Source organism: Pinus tabuliformis, chromosome X, assembly GCF_031772625.1.
Source record: "Pinus tabuliformis cultivar Carrire ecotype Pingquan chromosome X, CPIR1, whole genome shotgun sequence".
Lineage (NCBI taxonomy): Eukaryota > Viridiplantae > Streptophyta > Pinopsida > Pinales > Pinaceae > Pinus > Pinus tabuliformis.
In genome coordinates this window covers 37,815,710-37,837,243 of record NC_142308.1, presented here as the reverse complement: position 1 = coordinate 37,837,243, position 21,534 = coordinate 37,815,710, and the positions used below count along the sequence as shown (strand labels likewise).

Genomic DNA, 21,534 nt, shown 5'->3' with positions numbered 1-21,534 from the left:
GCAGCACGCACCCAAACATGCGCCTCATCCATCGTATATCTGCCTTGCTTGAGTTAGAAGATCCCTCATATATTAGGGGTGAATCCTATTTCCACCTCTATTGTAAAGTTAATGCAGGCTGACATTTATATCTGGTATCGCCCCCGCATGTCAGGTGCATTAACTTTACAATAGAGGTGGAAATAGGGTTCGCCAGGCAGTTTAGGGATAATGTTCAACTGACATAAGGTAGGAGGTTTAGGGCATTTGAATGACGCCTACGCACAATCTAATTAAAAATTCTCTATTGTGTGATTGGATAGTCTGAATCATCGTGTGATTGGATAGTCTGAATCATATGTATTGTCCATGTAGGGTATATTCTGAGCAATTAAGTTTTTGAATTTCTGGACTTGGATGCAAAGAGGAGCACCCAAAGAGTATTAAACTGAGCTGTGAAGATCTGCGATCGTTATGGTGTGAATGCATTGCCACTGGCGAGGCCAAGGAGAGGATATGCGAAGCTGTGACTAAATTGGGCGCACATTTGCTGGTTGTGGGCAACCATGGGCATGGTGGTTTTATCAGGTTGTTATTTATTGTATTTTTTTATTGTTGTATCCATTCACAAAATAAATTTGCAAATTCATGTGTGTAATTGTGTGATTTACTATTTGCAGTGCAATCAAGGGCATTGTGAGTGACTACTGCAGTAAGAATTCCAAATAAAAATTGGCAGATTCATGTGTGTAATTGTGTGATTTACTATTTTCAGAGCAATCAGGGGCAACCTGCACCAATATACTAGGTAGAAAAATCGCAACCAGCATGATGCAAATTGCTTCTTCATTGTTGCTTCCCCTAATGCATTCATTCAAATTATTCAGACTTTCTGCAATCTCGCCCTTTCGCTGCTCAAACGATCGAATCGTAGCACCAGTAAGGAACATAATGGAACTCCCACACAGCGCCAAGTCCATCACCGACTTCAAGATCAGCATCACCACGGTTTCCAGCCGAGCTCAGACTTTCTCCACCCTCTCAGCGCCAGAGGATACCATTCTTTCCCGGGAACCCAATTCCCAGAACCAGGTTAGTATCCCCCACCACCGCAACTGCAGCCCTAATCACAGTTCATCATGCCCATCAACAATTTTCAGATGGAGAAGAACATCATACTCAGTGGGGATTTGGACATGTCATCCCCAGGAATTTCCTGATCCATTTCAGAAACCAGAAGGTGAGACTCCCTCGAGTTCGTTCCAGGGACCTAGCAGTGGGCCTTCCGAGGATTCATTCACATGGCCTGGCTATCGAGTTCGTTCCAGGGACCTAGCAGTGGGCCTTCCGAGGATTCGTTCACATGGCCTGGCTACGGGCCTCAGGGGGATTCGTGCCCGCGACTTGGAGGCGAGTTTGTTCTGTCCCAGGGGCAGGTCGTGAGGGTTTTTACCAGGGCTGATCCCAACTTTTGGCTCGCGATCCGTGATGGGTCTGTCGTTTTGGCCCATGTGAATCCCAGTGACCAGTTCCAGGTATATTTGTTACAAATTTTCTAGAAATCTGTATGTTTTATATGGGATTTTTGGTGGTCTGATTTTCTGTGTTTGCTGAGTTTATTTTCCCTTTTGCAGCGATGGGTTATGGATGAGACGTACAACATCATAAAGAACGAAGTTGACCAACCTTCGTTTTTTCTGGTCAATAAGGTAACTGGTCAGGCCCTAAGCATGGACTTTCGGGAAACCCAAACAGTAAGAAATGTGTTTATTTTTCCAATTGCCTCTGATATTAAAACAAAATGCAAGTTTTAATAGATATGATAAGCCTGATTTCAATTCCTCTGATAAATACTCTAATTACAAAGATACTAGTATTAAAAATCTTACTGGTATTCATTTAAACCCCTATTCGTCCAACTGCATAAAATAAACATTAATTAACATGAGTACAGAATTAAAGAATATTAATATTTGAACCTTTCATTAATTTAATGAATAATAAAGTAAACAACATTTTGATGAGGTAAAAGGGATTTTCTTAATGTTTTCCACTTTTAGAAGAAAGTTCGAGACTAGAAAGTGGAATCTTGCAGCAACATAATTTTATTTACATAGATTTAAATAGACGATGAACCACATTAGTTGGTTCGAAACGCGTGGACAAATGATATTCCATGTGATTTTCATCGAAAAATCTCTCACAAACATGATTGACTTTATTAGTTTTATTTGTTCGAGACTAAAAAGTGGAATCTTGCAGCAACATAATTTTATTTAGATAGATTTAAATGGATGATTGACTTTATTAGTTTTATTTATAATAATATGGTGGACAAATTTTTTGATATGTTTTTTCTTACCGTGGTTAAAGATGATTGGATAAATGGTTAATAATAACAATGAAAATTTGATGAGGTCACATAACTGTCATTCCATTATGATAGTTAAGGTGCATTGTTAGCATTGAAAATTATTTTAAAAATAACCGTTTGTTTTTGGGACAATTTCTTCTGCATGAAAGCACAAAGTATCTAGTGCCTCCTCTTTTTAACGCATATTCCTATGTAAATGCCTTTTATTGATGAGCGCCATACATCATAATCATTATTGATGAGAATGCATATGATGCATTGTTGAGATTTTTGGTTTTAATAAAATAGGCAAAAATCTCAGTAGGTGACAACAATCAGATTGTGTTGCTATATTAGCTCTATTTTGTTGGGAGAGAGTTAATGCATCCTATATTTGTTGTAAGAGGATTTATGAGGCAGTTAGATTCTCTTAGCTATAAAACAGGTGTCCATACGGATTGGGATGGGTGTGTGAGAGTTTGTGAGGAAATTGAATATCTTGTAATCTCCTGTTTGATAATAAAGATTGTCGATGCCTATGTTTGGTGGACGTAGCCCAGAATGGTTGGGTGAACCACGTTAATCTTCTGTGTCTTTTGTATGATTGTATATGTTGTTGTTGTCTCTTTTGTTTTGCTGCGCACTGTTGGCTCTAACAAGTGGTATCAGAGCGAGTTGGAGGAGTGGCGCAGCAGAGGTGTGGCGGGCTCACGTTTGCTGGAGGCTGGAGGTGTGTTGGCTGGTTTACATGTCAATTTCGAGTGTGTAACGTGGCGGTAGTTTAACGCTGTTGGAGCGTTTTGCATATCACCAATCACCAGCATAAAGAAGTCATTTCCAATTTCAACCTTACAAGACATGGTCACGGAAGTCTTGTCATTCTCCCACCAAATCTAACGTTCACTTGTTACATGACCTTCTCGAGTCCTCACTCGTTAAGATTGTGTGAAAAATATAAACTAATATAAACTAGAATTCCAGCCAATTGATGATGTTTAACACTGTTCAACTAAGTGCGTATGTCGTGGAGCGGATGCATATGTGGAGTCTTTGATCAGTAAGTGCATTCACGGTGGAGTATTTTTTTTTTTTGTTTTTCTGCGACCGGCGCGGGTAATGTCAAGACAGTCGCGCCAAAATACTGAAAAGGCGCGGATAAGGCTGTATTAAGAGCGCCAATGCGCCAATTTCCTAAATAGCGCGGATCCGAAGGGGATAGACGCGCCTTTTTTGTTACTCTGAGCGTTTTTGCTGCTGGCGTGGATTTGCTGGAGTGACGATAGCGCCAACGCGCCAACTGCGTTGGTAAAATTTGCTACTCGTTTTTAAATTGTAATTTGCAATTCAAACAGCAAAGGGATTTGGTACAGTAAGGCATAGGCGTTTTTTATATATTAACTTCTTGTATTTAAAAGTTGGATTTGGAGATTGTTTGTTTTAAACGAGATGGCGAAAACTCAGAGTGCCCGGTTTGAAATCGAGAAGTTTAACGGCAAAAACAATTTCGAGATCTGGAAGGTAAAGATGCATGATCTCCTGGTACAACAAGGCGTGGCAAAGGCACTGTCGGGAAGATCCAAACTGCCTTACCCCGTGACAGATGATGAATGGAATGAATTGGATGAAAGAGCTTTGAGCGGTATTCGACTGTGTTTGGCGGATGATGTTTTGTTTAACATCGTGTCTGAGAAAACTGCTACTGGTTTGTGGACGAAGCTGGAGAAGCTGTATATGATGAAATCCTTGACAAACCGAATTCTCCTGAAGCGGCAGCTATACAGTTTGTGAATGAAGGAAGGTACTTTGATTACTGATCATTTGAATGTTTTTAATACTCTATTGGTACAATTAGAAAGCATAGAAGTAAAATTTGAATCCGAGGATAAAGCCATAACCATATTGTGCTCGTTGCCCGAGTCATGGGATCATTTTGTTACTTCTATAAGTCTTAGTTCATCAGAAACCATTGAATTTGATGATGTCGTCGGAGCTTTGCTGTCCAAGGAGACCAGGAAGCGGTCATACGCTGACACCTCTACATCAGAGGCAATGATGGCTAAAGGTCGTTCTAGAGAAAGACGCTCTGGTAAGCACAACGCTTTGCGTTCAAAGTCGAAAGGAAAGAAGAGTAAAGTAAAGTGCTGGTTTTGTGGAAAATCGGGGCACTTGAAGAAGGATTGCTGGAAGCGACAACAAACTTCTAAAGAAGCTTCATCGACAGAGAAGAAGGAAGCAAACACGACCGATACAGGTTCGGCATCTGGTTCAGGTATGAGCGACGAAGTGTTATCAGTTAATTTCTCAAATCATGATCAACATTAGTTGTTAGATTCCGGTGCATCAAACCACATGTGTATTCATAGAGAATGGTTTAAGACGTATAGATCAGTTAATGATGGAGTCGTGTACATGGGTAATGATGTCACATCTAATATTGTGGGAATAGGGAGTATACAGCTTTAAATGTTTGATGGGACAGCTAAAATGTTAACTGATGTAAGACATGTACCAGATTTAAGGAAAAATCTAATTTCACTGGGAGCACTTGACACAAATGGATATAATACTGTAATTCAAGGTGGAGTAATGAAAATTTACAAAGGTATTTTACTAGTAATGAAAGCTAAGAAGGTAGGAAATCTATTTCAGTTAGAAGGAAGAACAGGGTTAGTTCATGTGTCTACTGTGTCTGAACATGACAGTAGTTCCATTCGCCTATGGCATCAAAGGTTGGGCCATATGAGCGAAAGAGGGTTAAATATTTTGGCTGATCGCAAGTTACTTCCTAATCTAAGGTCTGGAAAGTTAGATTTCTGTAAACATTGTCTGTTTGGCAAACAATGTAAGCAAAAGTTTAAAACAGGCAAACATACTAGTAAAGGAATACTTGATTATATCAATTCAGATGTTTGGGTTCCAGCACCTACAACCTCGTATGGTGGCTCGTCATATTTTGTATCATTTATTGATGATTTTTCTAGGAAAGTGTGGGTCTACATGTTGAAAAGGAAGTCTGATGTTTTTACAGTTTTTAAGCAGTTTAGAGCATTGGTAGAAAACATCACTGGTAGAACTATAAAATGTTCAAGAACTGACAATGGTGGTGAGTTTACCTCCAAGGAGTTTGAAAACTATTGCAAGGATGCAGGGATCGAGAGACATAAGACTACTGTTTATACTCCTCAGCAAAATGGAGTTGCTAAACGCATGAATAGGACTCTTTTGGAGAGAGCAAGGAGTATGCTGAGTAACGCTGGTTTGCAGAAGGAGTTGTGGACAGAAGCAGTGGCTACAGCTTGTTATGTGATAAATCGGTCACCATCGATAGCGATAGGTTGCAAGATTCCTCAAGAGGTATGGAAAGGTCACCCTTGTGATTATTCTAAACTCAGAGTATTTGGTTGTGATGCATATGCTCTAGTGCCTAAACATCAGCGAACTAAATTAGATCCAAAATAAAAAAAGGTATATCTTTGTTGGGTATGGTGATGGAACAAAGGGATTTAGATTGTGGGATCCTACTACCCGCAAAATCATCATCAACGGAGATGTAAAGTTTGATGAATCCTCTCTTGTACAGTTAGATGTAGATAATAAATTGAAACAGGATGATGTATCTGATTTTCAACGCATTCAGTTTGACAACACTTCTAATGATAGTCATGATGACCATAGTTCAGATTCTAGTCATGAACAGGTTTCAGAATCGGATTATGAACAGGGTTCAGATGTAGGTCATGAACAGGTCTCAGATGGTGATCATGAAGAAGTTCCTACAGGTGGTAGCCAACCAATTGTGGAAGCACCAGAAACATCCTTAAGGAGGTCTACAAGAATCAAACGCCCTCGGAAAAGGTATGATGATTATGTTACATCAGTTGCATTTACCGCTAATGACGATGAACCTCTGTGCTATCAGGAAGCTATAGAAGGTTCGAAAAGTGACAAATGGAGAGCAGCTATGAAGGACGAAATGATGGCCTTAGGTAAGAATGGCACATGGGATCTGGTTGAACTTCCCAAAGGTAGGAAAACTGTGGGATGTAAATGGGTTTTCAAGGTAAAACGGGGTGTGAATGATATGGAGGACAGGTACAAAGCGAGGCTGGTTGCAAAAGGGTTTTCTCAGAAAGCAGGCATTGACTTTCATGAGATATTTTCACTAGTTGTTAAAATAGTTTCAATTCGCATTGTGTTAGCATTAGTCGCTTTGCTTGATTTAGAATTACAACAACTAGATGTTAAGACTGCATTTTTACATGGAGATTTAGATGAGGAAATTTATATGGAACAACCGGAAGGGTTTGTTCAGCATCGCAATAAGAAATTTGTCTACAGGCTCAAGAAGTCATTGTATGGTCTGAATCAGTCGCCTCGACAGTGGTACAAGAAATTTGATTCTTTCATGTTGAGTAAAAAATATATAAGAAGTGAATATGATCATTGTGTTTACTTTAAGCAGTTAAGTAATGGCATGTTCATTATCTTAGTGTTGTATGTTGACGATATGCTTTTAGCAAGCAAAAGCATTGAAGAAATCAACAGGTTAAAGACTCAGATGGCAAGGACATTTGATATGAAAGATCTAGGAGCAGCAAGACAGATTTTGGGCATGGAGATTTTCAGAGACAGGAGCAATGGTAAGCTGTGGCTATCACAACAGAAGTATATTGAGAAAATACTTTTGAGGTTTGGTATGAACAATGTGAAGCCTGTGTCAGTCCCTTTAGCTTCCCATTTTAAGCTTTCTTCCAGTTTATGTCCTAATACAGATGAAGAAAAGGATTATATGTCTCGAATTCCATATGCCAATGTAGTAGGATGTTTGATGTATGCGATGGTTTGTACTCAACCAGATATTTCACATGCAGTTGGGGTTGTCAGCAGGTATATGGCAAATCCGGGTAAAGAACACTGGTCAGCAGTGAAATGGGTGCTTCGGTATTTGAGAGGCACAAGTAGTTATTGTATCACTTACAATAAGAGTAGTGAATTTGTTTGCGGGTATGTTGATTCTGATTTTGCAGGTGATTTGGATAAGAGAAGGTCAACTTCAGGGTATGTCTTTACTCTTGCAGGTGGAGCTATTAGTTGGATGTCAAAGCTACAAAGCATTGTTGCTTTATCCACTACTGAAGCAGAATATATCGCTGCTTCTCATGCTTGCAAAGAAGCGGTTTGGCTGAAAGGCTTGCTTGGTGAGTTTGGTAGGTTACAGGACAACATCAAGTTACTTTGTGATAGTCAAAGTGCAATACATTTGGCTAAGAATCCAGCCTATCACAGTAAATCAAAGCATATACCAATAAAGTACCATTTTGTAAAACAGGTTATCACTGAAAGGGGAGTCTCTCTTGAAAAGGTGCATACAAAGGAAAACTGTGCAGACATGTTCACGAAACCAGTTTTGTTAGAGAAGCTGCGTTGGTGTTTGGCTTCTCTTGGCTTGCAAAAAAAATAAATAATAAAGAAACAGGGCATCAGGCTAATTGTTGTCAAGGTGGAGATTGTTGAGATTTTCGGTTTTAATAAGATAGACAAAAATCTCAGTAGGTGACAACAATCAGATTGTGTCGCTATATTAGCTCTATTTTGTTGGGAGAGAGTTAATGCATCCTATATTTGTTGTAAGAGGATTTATGAGGTAGTTAGATTCTCTTAGCTATAAAACAGGTGTCCATACGGATTGGGATGGGTGTGTGAGAGTTTGTGAGGAAATTGAATATCTTGTAATCTCCTGTTTGATAATAAAGATTGCCGATGCCTATGTTTGGTGGACGTAGCCCAGAATGGTTGGGTGAACCACGTTAATCTTTTGTGTCTTTTGTATGATTGTATGTGCTGTTGTTGTCTCTTTTGTTTTGCTACGCACTGTTGGCTCTAACATGCATGACCCAAATGATTCGATCGATGCTCATGCTGGTTGGGGTTTATTTTAGTTGGAATTTGGAGGGACGATTAGCAGAGAGATTAAGGTTGCTTTTTTCCATCACAAGTTTTTTTATTTTTTTTGCATTGTAAATAAATATATATACTTTTTTTTTATTTTATAAAATTTTTAACTCAACTCTAATCAGTTTAAGAATCCTAGAAATATTTATTGGTTTGGTTTGCATTACGAATCAAACTTACTAAAAAGCATTGAAAATACCACTATCCATGAGGCATAATAATACTCATTAAATGTTACAAGTTTGGAAAAGTTGATTTTTTAAATGATTAGGATTGATTTGAAATCTTTAACTTCTTAAAGCTTATATTTATATTAATAAATTATTAGTTAGTCAAGCCGTCCTAAAAATATTCATTTCATGTACAATAGTTTTATCGTTTTTGTGCAACAATCCTCCTTAGCAAGTGGCCAACTACCAAACCAAAAAAGTGCCCACAACATAATTTTTTTTGGATTGAAAATGAAGTTAAATAAATACACTTTTATGGTGTAGTGTTGTTTAACCATGAAATCTAAAATTAATAAATAAATAAATTTGATATAAATTTAATTTGAAAATTAAATTTAAATGAAAAAAATGGTAATTATTCTTTCTAATCATTCAAAACAAATCTAATTAATTATATATCTTAAAAATAATAATCCATTTACTTAGATTTAAAGTTTTTATCTTAAAAATAGTAATCCATTTACTTTCACTCCTCTGAAGACTTTTTAGGTTGTCATGGGGAGTGAAGTGGTTGAAGTTCACTAGTTTACCACTGCTAACCTAGCTCGATTTTGATGGTGTGGCTCGACTAGAGAGCTATTTGACCGAATTTTGGTATCTTGGTTTCTTCCTTCTATTTTTAGGAACATATTTTTTGCGCTACCTCATCCATTGGTAAATTTGTTTTCTGACAGTAAACAATTAGATACATTAGTTGAATTGAGGCTTCTGTGATCCATATCAAGTTTATGAGAAAAGATTTTCGGCATAAATCACATGATAGATTAAGAATATTATAAAATTAAGATTGAATAGTCAAATCTAGCCGTTCTTGGTCAATCTTAACTGTTTATCTAGTCAGACCTAATATAGTCGTTTTTTAGTCAAACATATCCGTTGGAGGATCTGCTATCCCTATTTAAATTTGCAACCAAGATCTAGTTCTTCAACTTGTCCTCACGATGAACCACACTCGTTGGTTCGAAACGCGTCAATAAATGTTCTATCATGTGATTTACGTCGAAAATATTTTCTCATAAAATTAGATACATATAAAATGAGGAGAGGAGAATTTTTTTTAAAGGAAAGGAGATCTGAATTTAGGTGGAGTGTGCTTCGCTTCTTTTTACTATACACTTCATGATGTATGAGAAACGTAGACTCACATACCAATTCGGGAAATCCAAATTCTTTCTCTAAAAAAACACCACAGAGGTTTAAAATCTAATATCGACTTCATTTTAAGTATTAAAAATGGAGTTGTCTTTAGTGCGACTTTTTGGACTTTCCGGTGCGGAATCCGACAGAAAAATTTGAGGGGAAATCTTGATTTGTGTTATTTAGACTGATTTTTTTACTTCATATTTGGATTCAGCACCTTGAAAAACCCCTAGGACACTTTGATTGTGCAGGTATTACCCATCAAGCTTGTGATTTCAATAAATTGCTGCTGGATTTTAGAGAAATTTAACCGGAAAAACCCACCGGAAAAGCTTCCAAAAAGTCGCACTAAAGACAGGATTCCTTTCGGGGAAACGGAGGCAAATAGGCAAACAGGCTAGGTCACGCTGCTGCTGAGCGCCGACCAATTCTTGCGGCCTTCGGCCCTCCGCCATGGCCCCTCCAGATGCAACCCTGGAGGCGGCTACTGCCCAACACGCCTTCTCCGCCCTAGTTAAATCCTTATCACCTCAGCTCCCTCGCCCAACAATCTCTAAGTTTGTTAAGAAGCTCGATGTTCTTCAAGAGGTGATTCTTCCTCTTGCTCTCCCTTGTATGGCAGCACTTTCTCTGGCAGAATGAGGTCTCATCGGACAATTCACTGGTCTCTAGCTCTCTCCAAAGATAGTGCAAAGGTGGGTTGAACGAAATTGATCTGATAAAATACAAAGAAAAATTTCCATCCGCTTCTATGGGAAAGGGTATTTCACCTTCCACTTTGAATCAAGAGAAGACAAGGATCTAATCTTTAGAAACGGACCATGTTTCATGGACTCCGGATTTTGACCTTGAATTGGATGTCCCTAGTGCAGTCCTGGTCTGGGTTCGGCTCCCTCACCTCCCTCTCCACTGTTGGGGAGATGAATCGGTTCGAGCCATTGGGAATTTTGTTGGTAGATTTATTGATCATAGTGAGCCAAAAGACAACATGCAAGCCTGCGCCCGCATATGTGTTGAAGTTGATCTCGGCAAAGGCCTCCTTGAGGCCATCAAACTCAAAGTGGATGACTGGATGCACATCCAACAGTTGGACTACGAGAAAATCCCGTTTAAATGCAAGGTATGTCACGAATATGGCCATTTTGCCAATCGCTGGTCTAAATTAGTTGATGTTGAAAATGCTTCACAAGATGATCAATGGGAAACAGTCAAGAAAAAGAAGACTGCTACCAACCCCAAGGCAAACCCTGAAGTTGTCCCTCCCAAGGCTAACACAGCCTTCCCCTCCACCTCTTCACCGAATCCTCCTCTTTTTATCTCTTCCACCCCCTCCCCTACCCATCCGTTCCCTCCCCCTACTTCATCCAACCCTTTTTCCGCCATTTCCCCCCTTGAAGATAACCCCCCTTCCATGTCCCAAGCTGATGCTATTGATCCCACCTCCCCTCTGCTAATCTCCTCCTCCTTTTCCCACGATCATCCCTCCTCTAGATCTACCAGGAGTTCTTCTAAAGAGCATGGTGTAACTCTAGACACACAAAAAAAACAAGGGCCAGGAAGGAAGTCTACAAAGCAATAGAGAGATGAAAACGCTCAAAAGGATATTCCCATGGGTACACAAAACCCCATAGAGACCTACATTATGGGGCAAAACAGTAAAGAAGCAGTGCATAAGGAACAAGGAGGGTGAGCAACTCTCCGTACCCCTCACACTCAATGATGAAAGTTCTATCCTGGAATAGCAGGGGACTAGGGCACCCCTCCAAAATTGTTGCTCTAAAAGATCTAATAATACATGAAAAACCAGAAATCCTATTGCTACAAGAAACAAAACAAGGACACCATGAAATGAAAGAAATCATTGGTTAACTCAAGCAGTATAATGGATGCATAAGTGAATCAAGGGGAGCCTCTGGGGGAATTGCAACCCTTTGAAACCACAACGTTTGGAAACACATAACAGATATAGTCAGTCAGTACTGGATTAAAGTCACTCTAGAGAGCTTAATACAGAACAAAAGGATTGTTATCTACAACATCTATGTGCCAATACACTATAGAGACAAAGAGCAGTGTTGGGCTTCCCTCAAAGCAGACATAGATGAAGAAGGAAACAACAATATTATTCTTGGTGGAGACCTTAATCTCATACTCCACTCCAACGAGAAAAGAGGAGGTTTTTTTTCTCATGACCCTTGCAGAACACAGTTGGAGATCATCATGCAGGATTATGATCTAGTTGACGTTGTACCAAAAAATCGCAGATATACTTGGAACAATCGCAGACTGGGCAAAGGGAATATCATGGAGAGGCTAGACAAGATTTTGGTGAATGTCACGCTCCTCTCATCTTACTCCACCGCTTATGCTGTTGTTCTCCCCTATTCAGCGTCTGATCATTACCCCACAACTCTTGTTCTCGAAGCCCATTGTCCCTTAGGGCCCATACCTTTTACATATAGTCCACTGTGGAGCAGCATCCCTACTGTTGAGGAGATTGTCAAAAACACATGGAGTCAGCACATAGAAGGGTCGCCGGGATACATATGGGAAAACAAGTTAAAAAGGATCAAAAGCGCCTTGAAGGAATGGGCAAAAAACTACTATACGAAACCTGAGAAGGACAAAATTGAAATAAAAAACAAATTGGGGAAAGTTCACAGCATAATAGAGGAACGAGGGCTTTCACAGGAATACAAAGCACTCGAAGGCGATCTCTACTTCCAGTTATATCGTGCCAATAGAGCGGAGGAACAAAAATGGAGAATAAAATCAAGGCAGCTATGGTTGCAAGGAGGTGACAAAAATTCTGCTTTCTTCCATAAGCAGGCCACTGTCAGGAAAATTAGGAACAATGTTACCTCCATCATCGATGCTGAAGGCAATCTCCAAACCACTCACGGTGCTATTAAAAAGGCAGCCTCAAATCATTGCAGTTCCCTCTTAACTGAAACAAAAGAGGTTGAATATTACTCAGATCTACTGCAACACCTCCCCATTGAGATCAGTGAGGAAATCAATGAAAACCTGATCAATGAGATTGAAGAAGAAGAAATAAGAAGAGCTATCTGGATGCTTTAACCAGACAAAGCTCCTGGCCCAGATGGTTTCCCCATCTACTTCTACTGAGCTTATTGGGGAATAATAAAAAAGACCTTGTCAAGATGATAAAATGGACTCAACGCAAGGACAAAATTGGAGGTTTCACTAATGCCACCCATCTTGCCCTCCTCCCTAAAGAGAATCGACCTTCATCCTTTTCCCGATTTCGACCCATTTCACTCTGCAATTCATCTTACAAAATTCTGACCAAAATCCTCACTTCTCGTCTTAAACCTCTTCTCCCCTCGCTCATCTATGAAAATCAAGGAGGCTTCTTGGCCAATAGACAAATTTCTGACTCCATTTTCCTTGTCCAAGAAGCTATACACTCTAGCCAATCTAAAAAGAAAAAGGCTTCATTCTAAAACTGGACTTAGCCAATGCCTTCGACAGAGTTAGACACTCATTCCTATTTGATGTTCTAAAGAAAATGGGATTTGTTGTGCCCTTCCTTGACCTCGTCAAAGCTTGCATTTCAGGTCCTTGGATCTCTCCTCTCATTAATGGCAGACCAGGGCCTTCCTTTCAATCCTCTCGAGGGCTAAGACAAGGTTGTCCCCTTTCTCCTTACCTGTTCATCTTGATGGCTGAGTCCTTCAGTAAGGCCTTGGACTATAATCAACGAATCGGTCTTATCACAGGTATTAAATTTTGGAATGGAGTTAAAAACATAAATCACTCCCAATTTGCTGACGACACACTGTTAATGGGAGGAGCCTCCAATATCATAGCTCGTCGTTTCAAAACCCTCTTAGAAAAATACATGAGCTACTCAGGAGGTATGGTCAACCATCTTAAGAGCTGCATCTATGGTTGGAACACTTCTGCTCAAGTTCTTCATAATATCGCCAGCACATTTGAGGTCCCTTGCAAGTTAGACTGGGGGCATTTCACTTATCTGGGCATGCTAGTGAGTGCTGGTCCTCTGAAAGCTGAAGTATGGGATACTATCATAGATAAAATGAAAAGGAAAGTGCAGCAATGGGGCTCCTCTTGGCTTAATCCAGCAGGCCGCCTAGTTCTTCTAAAAACAGGTCTTTCTTCTTTGCCCTTATATCAATTCACGCTTCTGCAAGCTCCTGCCAATTTTCATCACAAAATGGAAGCCATCCTCCATCATTTTCTTTGGCAAGGGGGGAAAATGAAAAAAAGAAGTACAACCTTATAAATTGGAAACAGGTCATTCAAGCCCAGGAACGTGGAGGTTTAGGAATCAGATCACCCAAGCTCTTAAATCTGGCGTTTGGTGGCAAGATTGTTTGGAGACTCATTAGTGGCCAATCTACTTGGTGGAAAAATGTGCTGGAAGCCAAATATCTTAAATCTCCAAGGCAACACCTCTTGGATTATGATATCCCTAATAGAGCTTGCTCTAAAATCTGGAGGTTGTGCAAGAAAGCAATCCCCTTTCTTGACCAAAACATTTCCAAAGTTCCCAAGGGAGGCAACAATATCATAATCGAAGCGGACAAAATAATGGGTCAGTAGCCCATCATCAGCAAACCTGGAACTGGTCAAATTCTATCCTTCTTTGATAGCATAGGGCTTCATTATTTGGACCAGATATCTTAGTGGGACACACAATCACAGATTTGGACAGGATGGATCTTTCCTGACATACCCATTGATCTTGAAGCAAGTTTTGCTAATCTCCAAAGCCATCTCCATAGCATTGCCCCAATAAAAAAAAAAGTAACGATGGCTTCCGTTGGGATCCCTCGGGCTCTAATTACAAAGTCAATGCTGCCTACCAGCATATCTGTAACAATGAATATCCCATGCCCATTTGGGCGCATTGGAAAACTGCCTGGAAATCAGAGACCATTCCAAAAATAAAATTCTTTATTTGGGTCCTCCTAAAAGGGAAAGTTCTCACATCTGATAATTTGCAAAAACGAGGCATAATTGGTCCATCCCGCTGCCCAAACTGCCAAGCAGCTGAAGAAACCATCCAACACCTTTTCATCGATTGTCCCTTTGCTACTGCCTGTTGGAAAGAAATATTTCTAAACAGCCATCTCCCCTGGAGCTCCCATAACTCCATTGCTGAAGTTTTGCATCTTTGGAAGAGGAACTATTCGTGGCAACGAAAGAAGAACAATATTGCTAGAAGAGTTTGGGATGCTCTTCCCTACTCTCTTCTGTAGAACATATGGTTGGCAAGAAACCGTATGGTCTTCAAAGACAAAGAAACCAACATCAGGAAATTATGTAGCAAGGCAAGGAGCCTAACTTCGGAAGCTATCTCAGTCAAAAGTCAAAAGAAAATTGACATCGCTGATCTCTGTGTTGAAGAAAGGAATTTCATAGGGTACTTGTTGGATAAAAGTAACAGTGGCCAAAGCGGGAATGACATTAGCAGCTAGCGCAACAACTCTAATCACAGTTGGAAAATAAGAATGAAAGATGAGGAGTTTTCCATCTAGCTCAGAAACTGTAACATTCACTATCTCTTCTTCGATGGGGCCTCCAAATCTAATCCAGGAATGGCAGGGGCTGGTGGAATCATCTGCAATGCCAATGGAGATATCAAAATGGCTTATGAATGGGGATTAGGCCCCCTCTCCAATAACAGGGCTGAAGCTCTTGCACTATACCAAGGGCTCATTCAGCTTCAAAAACTTGGCATAAGCACTGCAATGATCCTTGGAGACTCGGCCATTATCATTAGTCTAATGGTTTATAATCAGAGAGCCTCTAATGTGCCCCTGCAACAAACTATTAATCGTTGTCAAGCTCTGACCCAGAAAATGAAAGAAGTCTGTTTCTTCCATGTTCTTCGCTCCCTCAACAAGGAGGCCGACACTCGTGCAAATCGAGCCTGCTCCAAAGCCATAGGCAATCTCCTATGCAACACCATCGAATCACAAAATTACCTGCCATGATCATAAGAAAATCAATTCTCAGACCGGCCGCAGAATTTTTCAATAGCATTGGGTACCTTTTTACTGTTGCTCTCAGCGTCTCCAAGCAGAATCTGATCCTTGTTGCAGCAAAAATCTTCATAGAAATCTATAATGATGATGACTCTACCACCATATCTCTAAATTCGATCTGCCAATCCCACTTCTGTCCCATCCTCCAAGGTGCTCTGGTTCTCTCATCCCTTTCCCGTGATTTATCTCTCAATATACCCGTGACTCCCTCTCTGCTCTTCCTTATCCCCCTGTCAGAGCATGCCTACATATTCGCGCTCTCATTAACTCAGAATCGCAACTCTTCCTTTCCTTCGCTGCGTTCGCTCCATCCCTCGTTTGTCCTCGACCGATCCTATATTTCTCTGAGCCTTCGTTCTCCTTCCATCAGGTTCATTTCTGTTAAACCTCCACCAAGATTTTTCTCCCCAGGCTCTTTGGAACAACAACCTTGCAGTGCTTTGCCTTTGTTGCGCACGGAGAATTCAGTTTGGCCATACACAATGGCGAGAAGCGAGGACTGTTTACATTGTGTCGATCTGTAGGCAAAACTGGAGAAAATCCGAGCTTACCAGAAGATTTTGGACACCAAAATCGACACCCATGCACAGATCACTAACAAGAAGCATGAGGCCGACCTCAATCTCTTTCTTCACAGAGTCTCTTCTCCTTAGGAGCAGTTCAATGACATTTCAAATAGATGCAGTCATGTGCAAGAGTCCATTGACATCCTAAAGTTCATGGAAAAAAGTAACGCTCCTAGCACCAGCTCATCATATTTAAGGAATGAAGGTGTTGAAGGCAATCCTGAAGAATCTACAACTCACCAAATCAGTCACATAAACATTGATTAAGCATGACTTGCAAATTTTGTTTCCTACTGCTTCAGTTTATTAGAATCTATACTAGTTCAGGTTTTCCAAAAGTCAAGAATGACAAAAGCAAAGGGGATTTTTGTCCCTCCTGTAATATTTCCTTACTTTTCTCCCCGGGCATAACGCCTTGTAACAATGGAGCTTAGCCTCCCCAATCTTTTTTGGAATACAAACAACAACCGATTATTGTAAAAAAAAAAGTCGCACTAGAGACAACTCCATTAAAAACGGAGTTGTCTTTAGTGCGACTTTTTGAACTTTTTGGTGCAGAATCCGGCGGAAAAATTTGAGGGGAAATCTTGATTTGTGTTATTTAAACTAGTTTTTTAACTGCATATTTGGATTCATCACCCTAAAAAACCCTAGGACACTTTGATTGTGCAGGGATTACACATCAAGCTTGTGATTTCAATAAATTGTTGCCGGATTTTAGAGAAATTACCGGAAAAACCCACCGGAAAAGCTTCCAAAAAGTCGCACTAAAGACAACTCCATTAAAAACGGAGTTGTCTTTAGTGCAACTTTTTGGACTTTCCGGTGTGGAATTCGGTGGAAAAATTTGAGGGGAAATCTTGATTTGTGTTATTTAAACTGGTTTTTTAACTACATATTTGGATTCAACACCTTGAAAAACTCTTAGGGTTGGAAAGTTAGTGTAATTTCTTATTATATAATAAAGTGGTTATATACGTTTGTCCAAAAAAGTTTATGTAGTGAAATTCTTATAAAAACATAATTGTTTTCCAACTAATAAAAAAATATTATACATCATTTTTTTATTTACAACTAGATTGTAATCTTAAAATAAAAGTTTTATTATATTTTATTTTGTAATCTTAAAATAAAAGTTTTATTACATTTTATTTTATTTGACATGTTAAAGAAGTTTCCTATTTTTTTTTTAAATTTTAATGAATAAAAATATCTTTTTAATTTTAAATGAATTAAAAAATCTTTCTACGCTATTTTTCACAAAAAATACTATAAATAAAAATAATTATTATACTAATTAAACTGGTTTTTTCAAAAACAATTATATTCTTAACTCAGAAAATAAAAACATTGTTAAAAACATTATTCTAACAATTATAATAGGTATTATTAATTCACATATATAGAGAGTCGGAGATCATTTTCAATTTAAGGAATCCAAAACTTGTTTGCTTAATTAATGTGTCTAAGTAATGATATATATGAATTTTATGAATTAAGAATGTTTATTTTCTTTGTTGGTTTGGCTCATATGGCTTTGAATCTCATGACTTACAATCCATAAAAAAAACCATCTACAAACAAAGTTCTTATTATCTTTGCCTAGCCAAAAATAATGCAATCATGAATTATCTTGCTATTTTAATTGTAATTTTTATTAATATACAATTGTTTGTTTTTATTGTTTTTTAATCTAATTTAACTATATTTAAACTAATCTAGAGTAGCTACTCTATAGCCCTTGTTCAAATGTGGGATTTGGTTCATGCCTTTCAAAATTCAATAATTAAACTAAGCGGCAGGGAACCCAAACTATGCGACCTTGTTTTATAACTTAGTGACTTGGAATGCATAACTTATTTTTGTTGATTAAAAAATCTATATATAACATCATGTATATGAATAATATGTTTTTTTAATAAAAATAAATAGATAAATATTTGAGTACCTATGAGAGTCCTTACGTAAGTAATATGATATATGATATTTTTGTTAGTGTGTTTCATATGATTTCTCATGCTCAACATCTTCACTAAACCATAACTAGAGTTTCCAGATTTAGTGTTCATTGTTATTACAATACATAACCTTATAATTTACATGCCAACCCTTCATGCCTAAAATCAAGGCTTGAGAGCTAAAAGACAATGTATCTTCTTAGAGAAACTTATGTACTTTCAATGCATGATCTCAACTTGCTTATTGATCTACAACATCATCACAAAATCCTTGGATACATAACTTGTACTCTCGTATCACATTGCTTCAAATGCTTGCATCATGTACAATGATGATTACTAATCCACTTGCTTTTTTACCAAGATACTTCACTTACTTTTCACACCTTGTCTCTTATGATCATATTGAACATAAATTAGTTTCAAGGTGATAAGTTTCATTGATCGTATGCCATCAATACTTGGACATCCCACACATTGCATAAAGTTGAAACAAATTAAATAAATTTCAATCTACAAGCCATAATAACAACCAAACAACGCAAGCAAGATAAAAAAATAATTAAATCGTTCTCGTGAAAGAAGCAAATCACTAAAAAATTTGTATAAAAAAACAAACAAGGAGTAATCAATCCATCCATAAACATTATAAACCCAAAGTACTCTTCAACTTGCAATACAAAGGTTGTAACATACCCCCTACTATCCCTAGCCCCTACTAAGGTTAGGAGGAAATTACTCTGATGACCTAACATCCAATGTCTCATTATGGAAATGGGGTAAAAAAATTTCAATATGTTTCAACTTCCTCAAACCTTAAAATGGATGACATTGTTGTGGTCGTCTCATCGAGATCTTCCCAACGATATAAAATTTGCCTCAATCTGACTCCCATATCAAAAGATATGGCCGATCAAATTTTGGCCTATCAAGTCTCGCCATGTCATCTAACTTGCCACATAGCTCCCATGTGGCTATCCAAATCATATGCCACATCACCCCCACTTGGCAGTTGTCAACCTTCTCATACCAGGTGTCCCAACCTTCCACAACCATAAGTGCGCATATATTATAAAACATACAATGTGTGGACCACCAATTTCCACCCCGCCCCGGGGATAAAATCTCGACAGGTTCCTTTGTAGTCCCCTGGCAAAACTTCCTGGGAAGAATGGTCGAGATTACGTGGAGTTGCCGCATCATTCTGCCACCTCAACTTTACTAGAGGGAACTTTCGGCTATTTGCATGAGATTTACCTTTTTTTTGGACCCCCCTCCTGCTACGCATCACGACGCTTTCCCCTCGCAATTGTGCATGTGGCCTCCACCTCCGCCACATCACCCTCGGGATAAAATCCTAGTAGGGTTTCCCTCGACACCACAAGAAATTTTCGAGGACAAGGCATTGGGGTGATGTCAACAACTCTTTTCGTTGGGGTGATGTCACCCTTCCACATGGCTCCACTCTGGGCATGTCACATGTTGCCCATTTACGGCCACTTGGCCTCACAAAACCTTGAACTCGACTAACATGTGTCCTACTCCCAGGTTTCCATGCCACCCTTGTTGGAAATATAACTAGTTTCGATCTTCATAATTGTTGTTGTATTCATTTCAATATGTATCTTATGTAACAAACAAAAGAAGAAAAGAAAAAGTTATTATTATAAAGCATGGGTTTCATACTCTTTATTAATGGTTTTCTAGGTAAAAGCATGTTCTCCATGCTTCTAGGGTTTGTTAGGCCATAAGATATAGTGTCATGAGTCTAAATAGTCAACATCATATTTATAAGACCCTTTCGGGAAAAATATATCTTGTAAAAGAATTTATTTTGAGTCTCTAAAGTCATGGAAACCTTCAAAGTATAAGTTGGCCTAAAGGAGGTAATTCGACCCTCTGGAAAGGCTATATATAGAAGCAGTTTCGACCTCATTTGGCACTCACTCAACCACAAGTTTGATCTCTCAAGAAAAGGTTTGATCTAAGGCTAAAAGAGGAAAAGAAGGAGGAGTAAAGGTCTAGAAGGAAAGAAGTCAAGGAAAACTTGTTTTTGGGCTCTATCTCTCTCACATGTGTGAAGAACTAGGGTTTCTACAACTACAAAAGAGGTCGGAACTGCAGGTTTGAATTGCAGGAAGATCAAGTTGCAGGAACGAGTTGTTGGAGGAGCAGTTATCTTGTTTTGACTTCGTTGACCATGAAATTTATTCTCTTACTCAAAGGAAGGTCCCTTGAAGAACTGCTTTGTTGCTAGATTATGGTTTTTGCATCTACTACAAGGCCGAAGTTACAGGTCGAAGTTACAGGTTGAAGTTACAGGACAAAGTTGTTGGACAAAGTTGCAGGGTTGAAGCTAGAAGCTAGTTGAAGCAATTCAATTGGAAAGTTTTCTTGAAGGGTTGACTTGGTACTTGGAGGAGGACTTGGTCTATGGTTTGTGTCTTTGTTTTCTCATTTGAATATTCTATAAGAAGAGGATAGTTTTCTAGGTTTTCCCCTTGGAGGGGTATTTCCCTAGCTTGGAGCCTAACTTTTGTGTCCATTGTCTTTACTATTTTTCTCTTAATATTCGTTTGATGAAAATATCTAATAAAGAAACACAAGAAGAATAATGAAATTCACAAGAAAGTATTAAGGTTAAGGAAAATTGGAATTAATAGTTGTCACATTGCATTTTCCAACATGGTATAAGAGTTAAGGTGAACAAGAAGGCAACTGGAAGGATCATCTTGTGGACTCGAAAAGGGTTTGCTAAAGGGAAAAGGAAGACCTATTAATCTGAAAGAGGGGTCTCATCAGAAGAAAGATTGAAGAGGAATACTACAAGAAGGTTGTTTTTCTCTCGTGAGAAAAGGATATAGTTGAAGGCTCATTGGTAGACCTCCCTGAAGGAAGCATCAAAGGATTTTGATATCATCACTTTTGGAAGCCATCATTGAAGTCTCTTTGAAGATCTTGAAAACCTCAAGATAGTTGGAGACATCATCAGACAAAGGGAAGACTCTTGATCATCAAGTTAGTGTCATATAGTTACTCTATGTGTGAATCTACATGTCATATGGGTTCTCTTTGCAAGGAAAGCAATAAGCTCATTGGCTAATACAATTTCCTAGCATGGAACAAAAGGATTGACCTTACACTTACAGAACATGAGTTAATGGAATATGTTACTGGTGAAATTATTGAACGTAGAAAAGACAAGACTCATTAACTAGCAAATTACAAGAAAGGAGAGGTAAGGGCACAAAGGATCATCGTTGAATCCATTAAGGATCCTCTTGCTCCATTTGTTGCACATTTTAAAATTTCTAAAGC

General features: G+C 38.8%; 3 protein-coding genes across 3 annotated transcripts; all 3 read left to right on the top strand.

Annotated features, from left to right (window-relative positions):
* Positions 1-276: 276 nt before the first annotated feature.
* LOC149138226 (uncharacterized) lies at positions 277-1,293 on the top strand (the record flags this gene model as incomplete). The annotated part of the gene is made up of 3 exons (XM_089450293.1): positions 277-567; positions 755-1,071; positions 1,189-1,293. Coding segments are annotated over exons 1-3 (444 nt in total), but the record flags the coding sequence as incomplete, so codon positions are not given.
* A 2-nt stretch (positions 1,294-1,295) lies between these two features.
* Positions 1,296-1,804, top strand: LOC149138225 (ricin B-like lectin R40G3; the record flags this gene model as incomplete). The annotated part of the gene is made up of 2 exons (XM_089450292.1): positions 1,296-1,514; positions 1,614-1,804. Coding segments are annotated over 2 exons (399 nt in total), but the record flags the coding sequence as incomplete, so codon positions are not given.
* A 10,154-nt stretch (positions 1,805-11,958) lies between these two features.
* LOC149138224 (uncharacterized) lies at positions 11,959-12,735 on the top strand. Its single transcript, XM_089450291.1, has one exon. It carries the CDS (start codon positions 11,959-11,961, stop codon positions 12,733-12,735), a length of 777 nt encoding a protein of 258 aa, XP_089306417.1.
* The last annotated feature ends 8,799 nt before the right edge of the window (positions 12,736-21,534 follow it).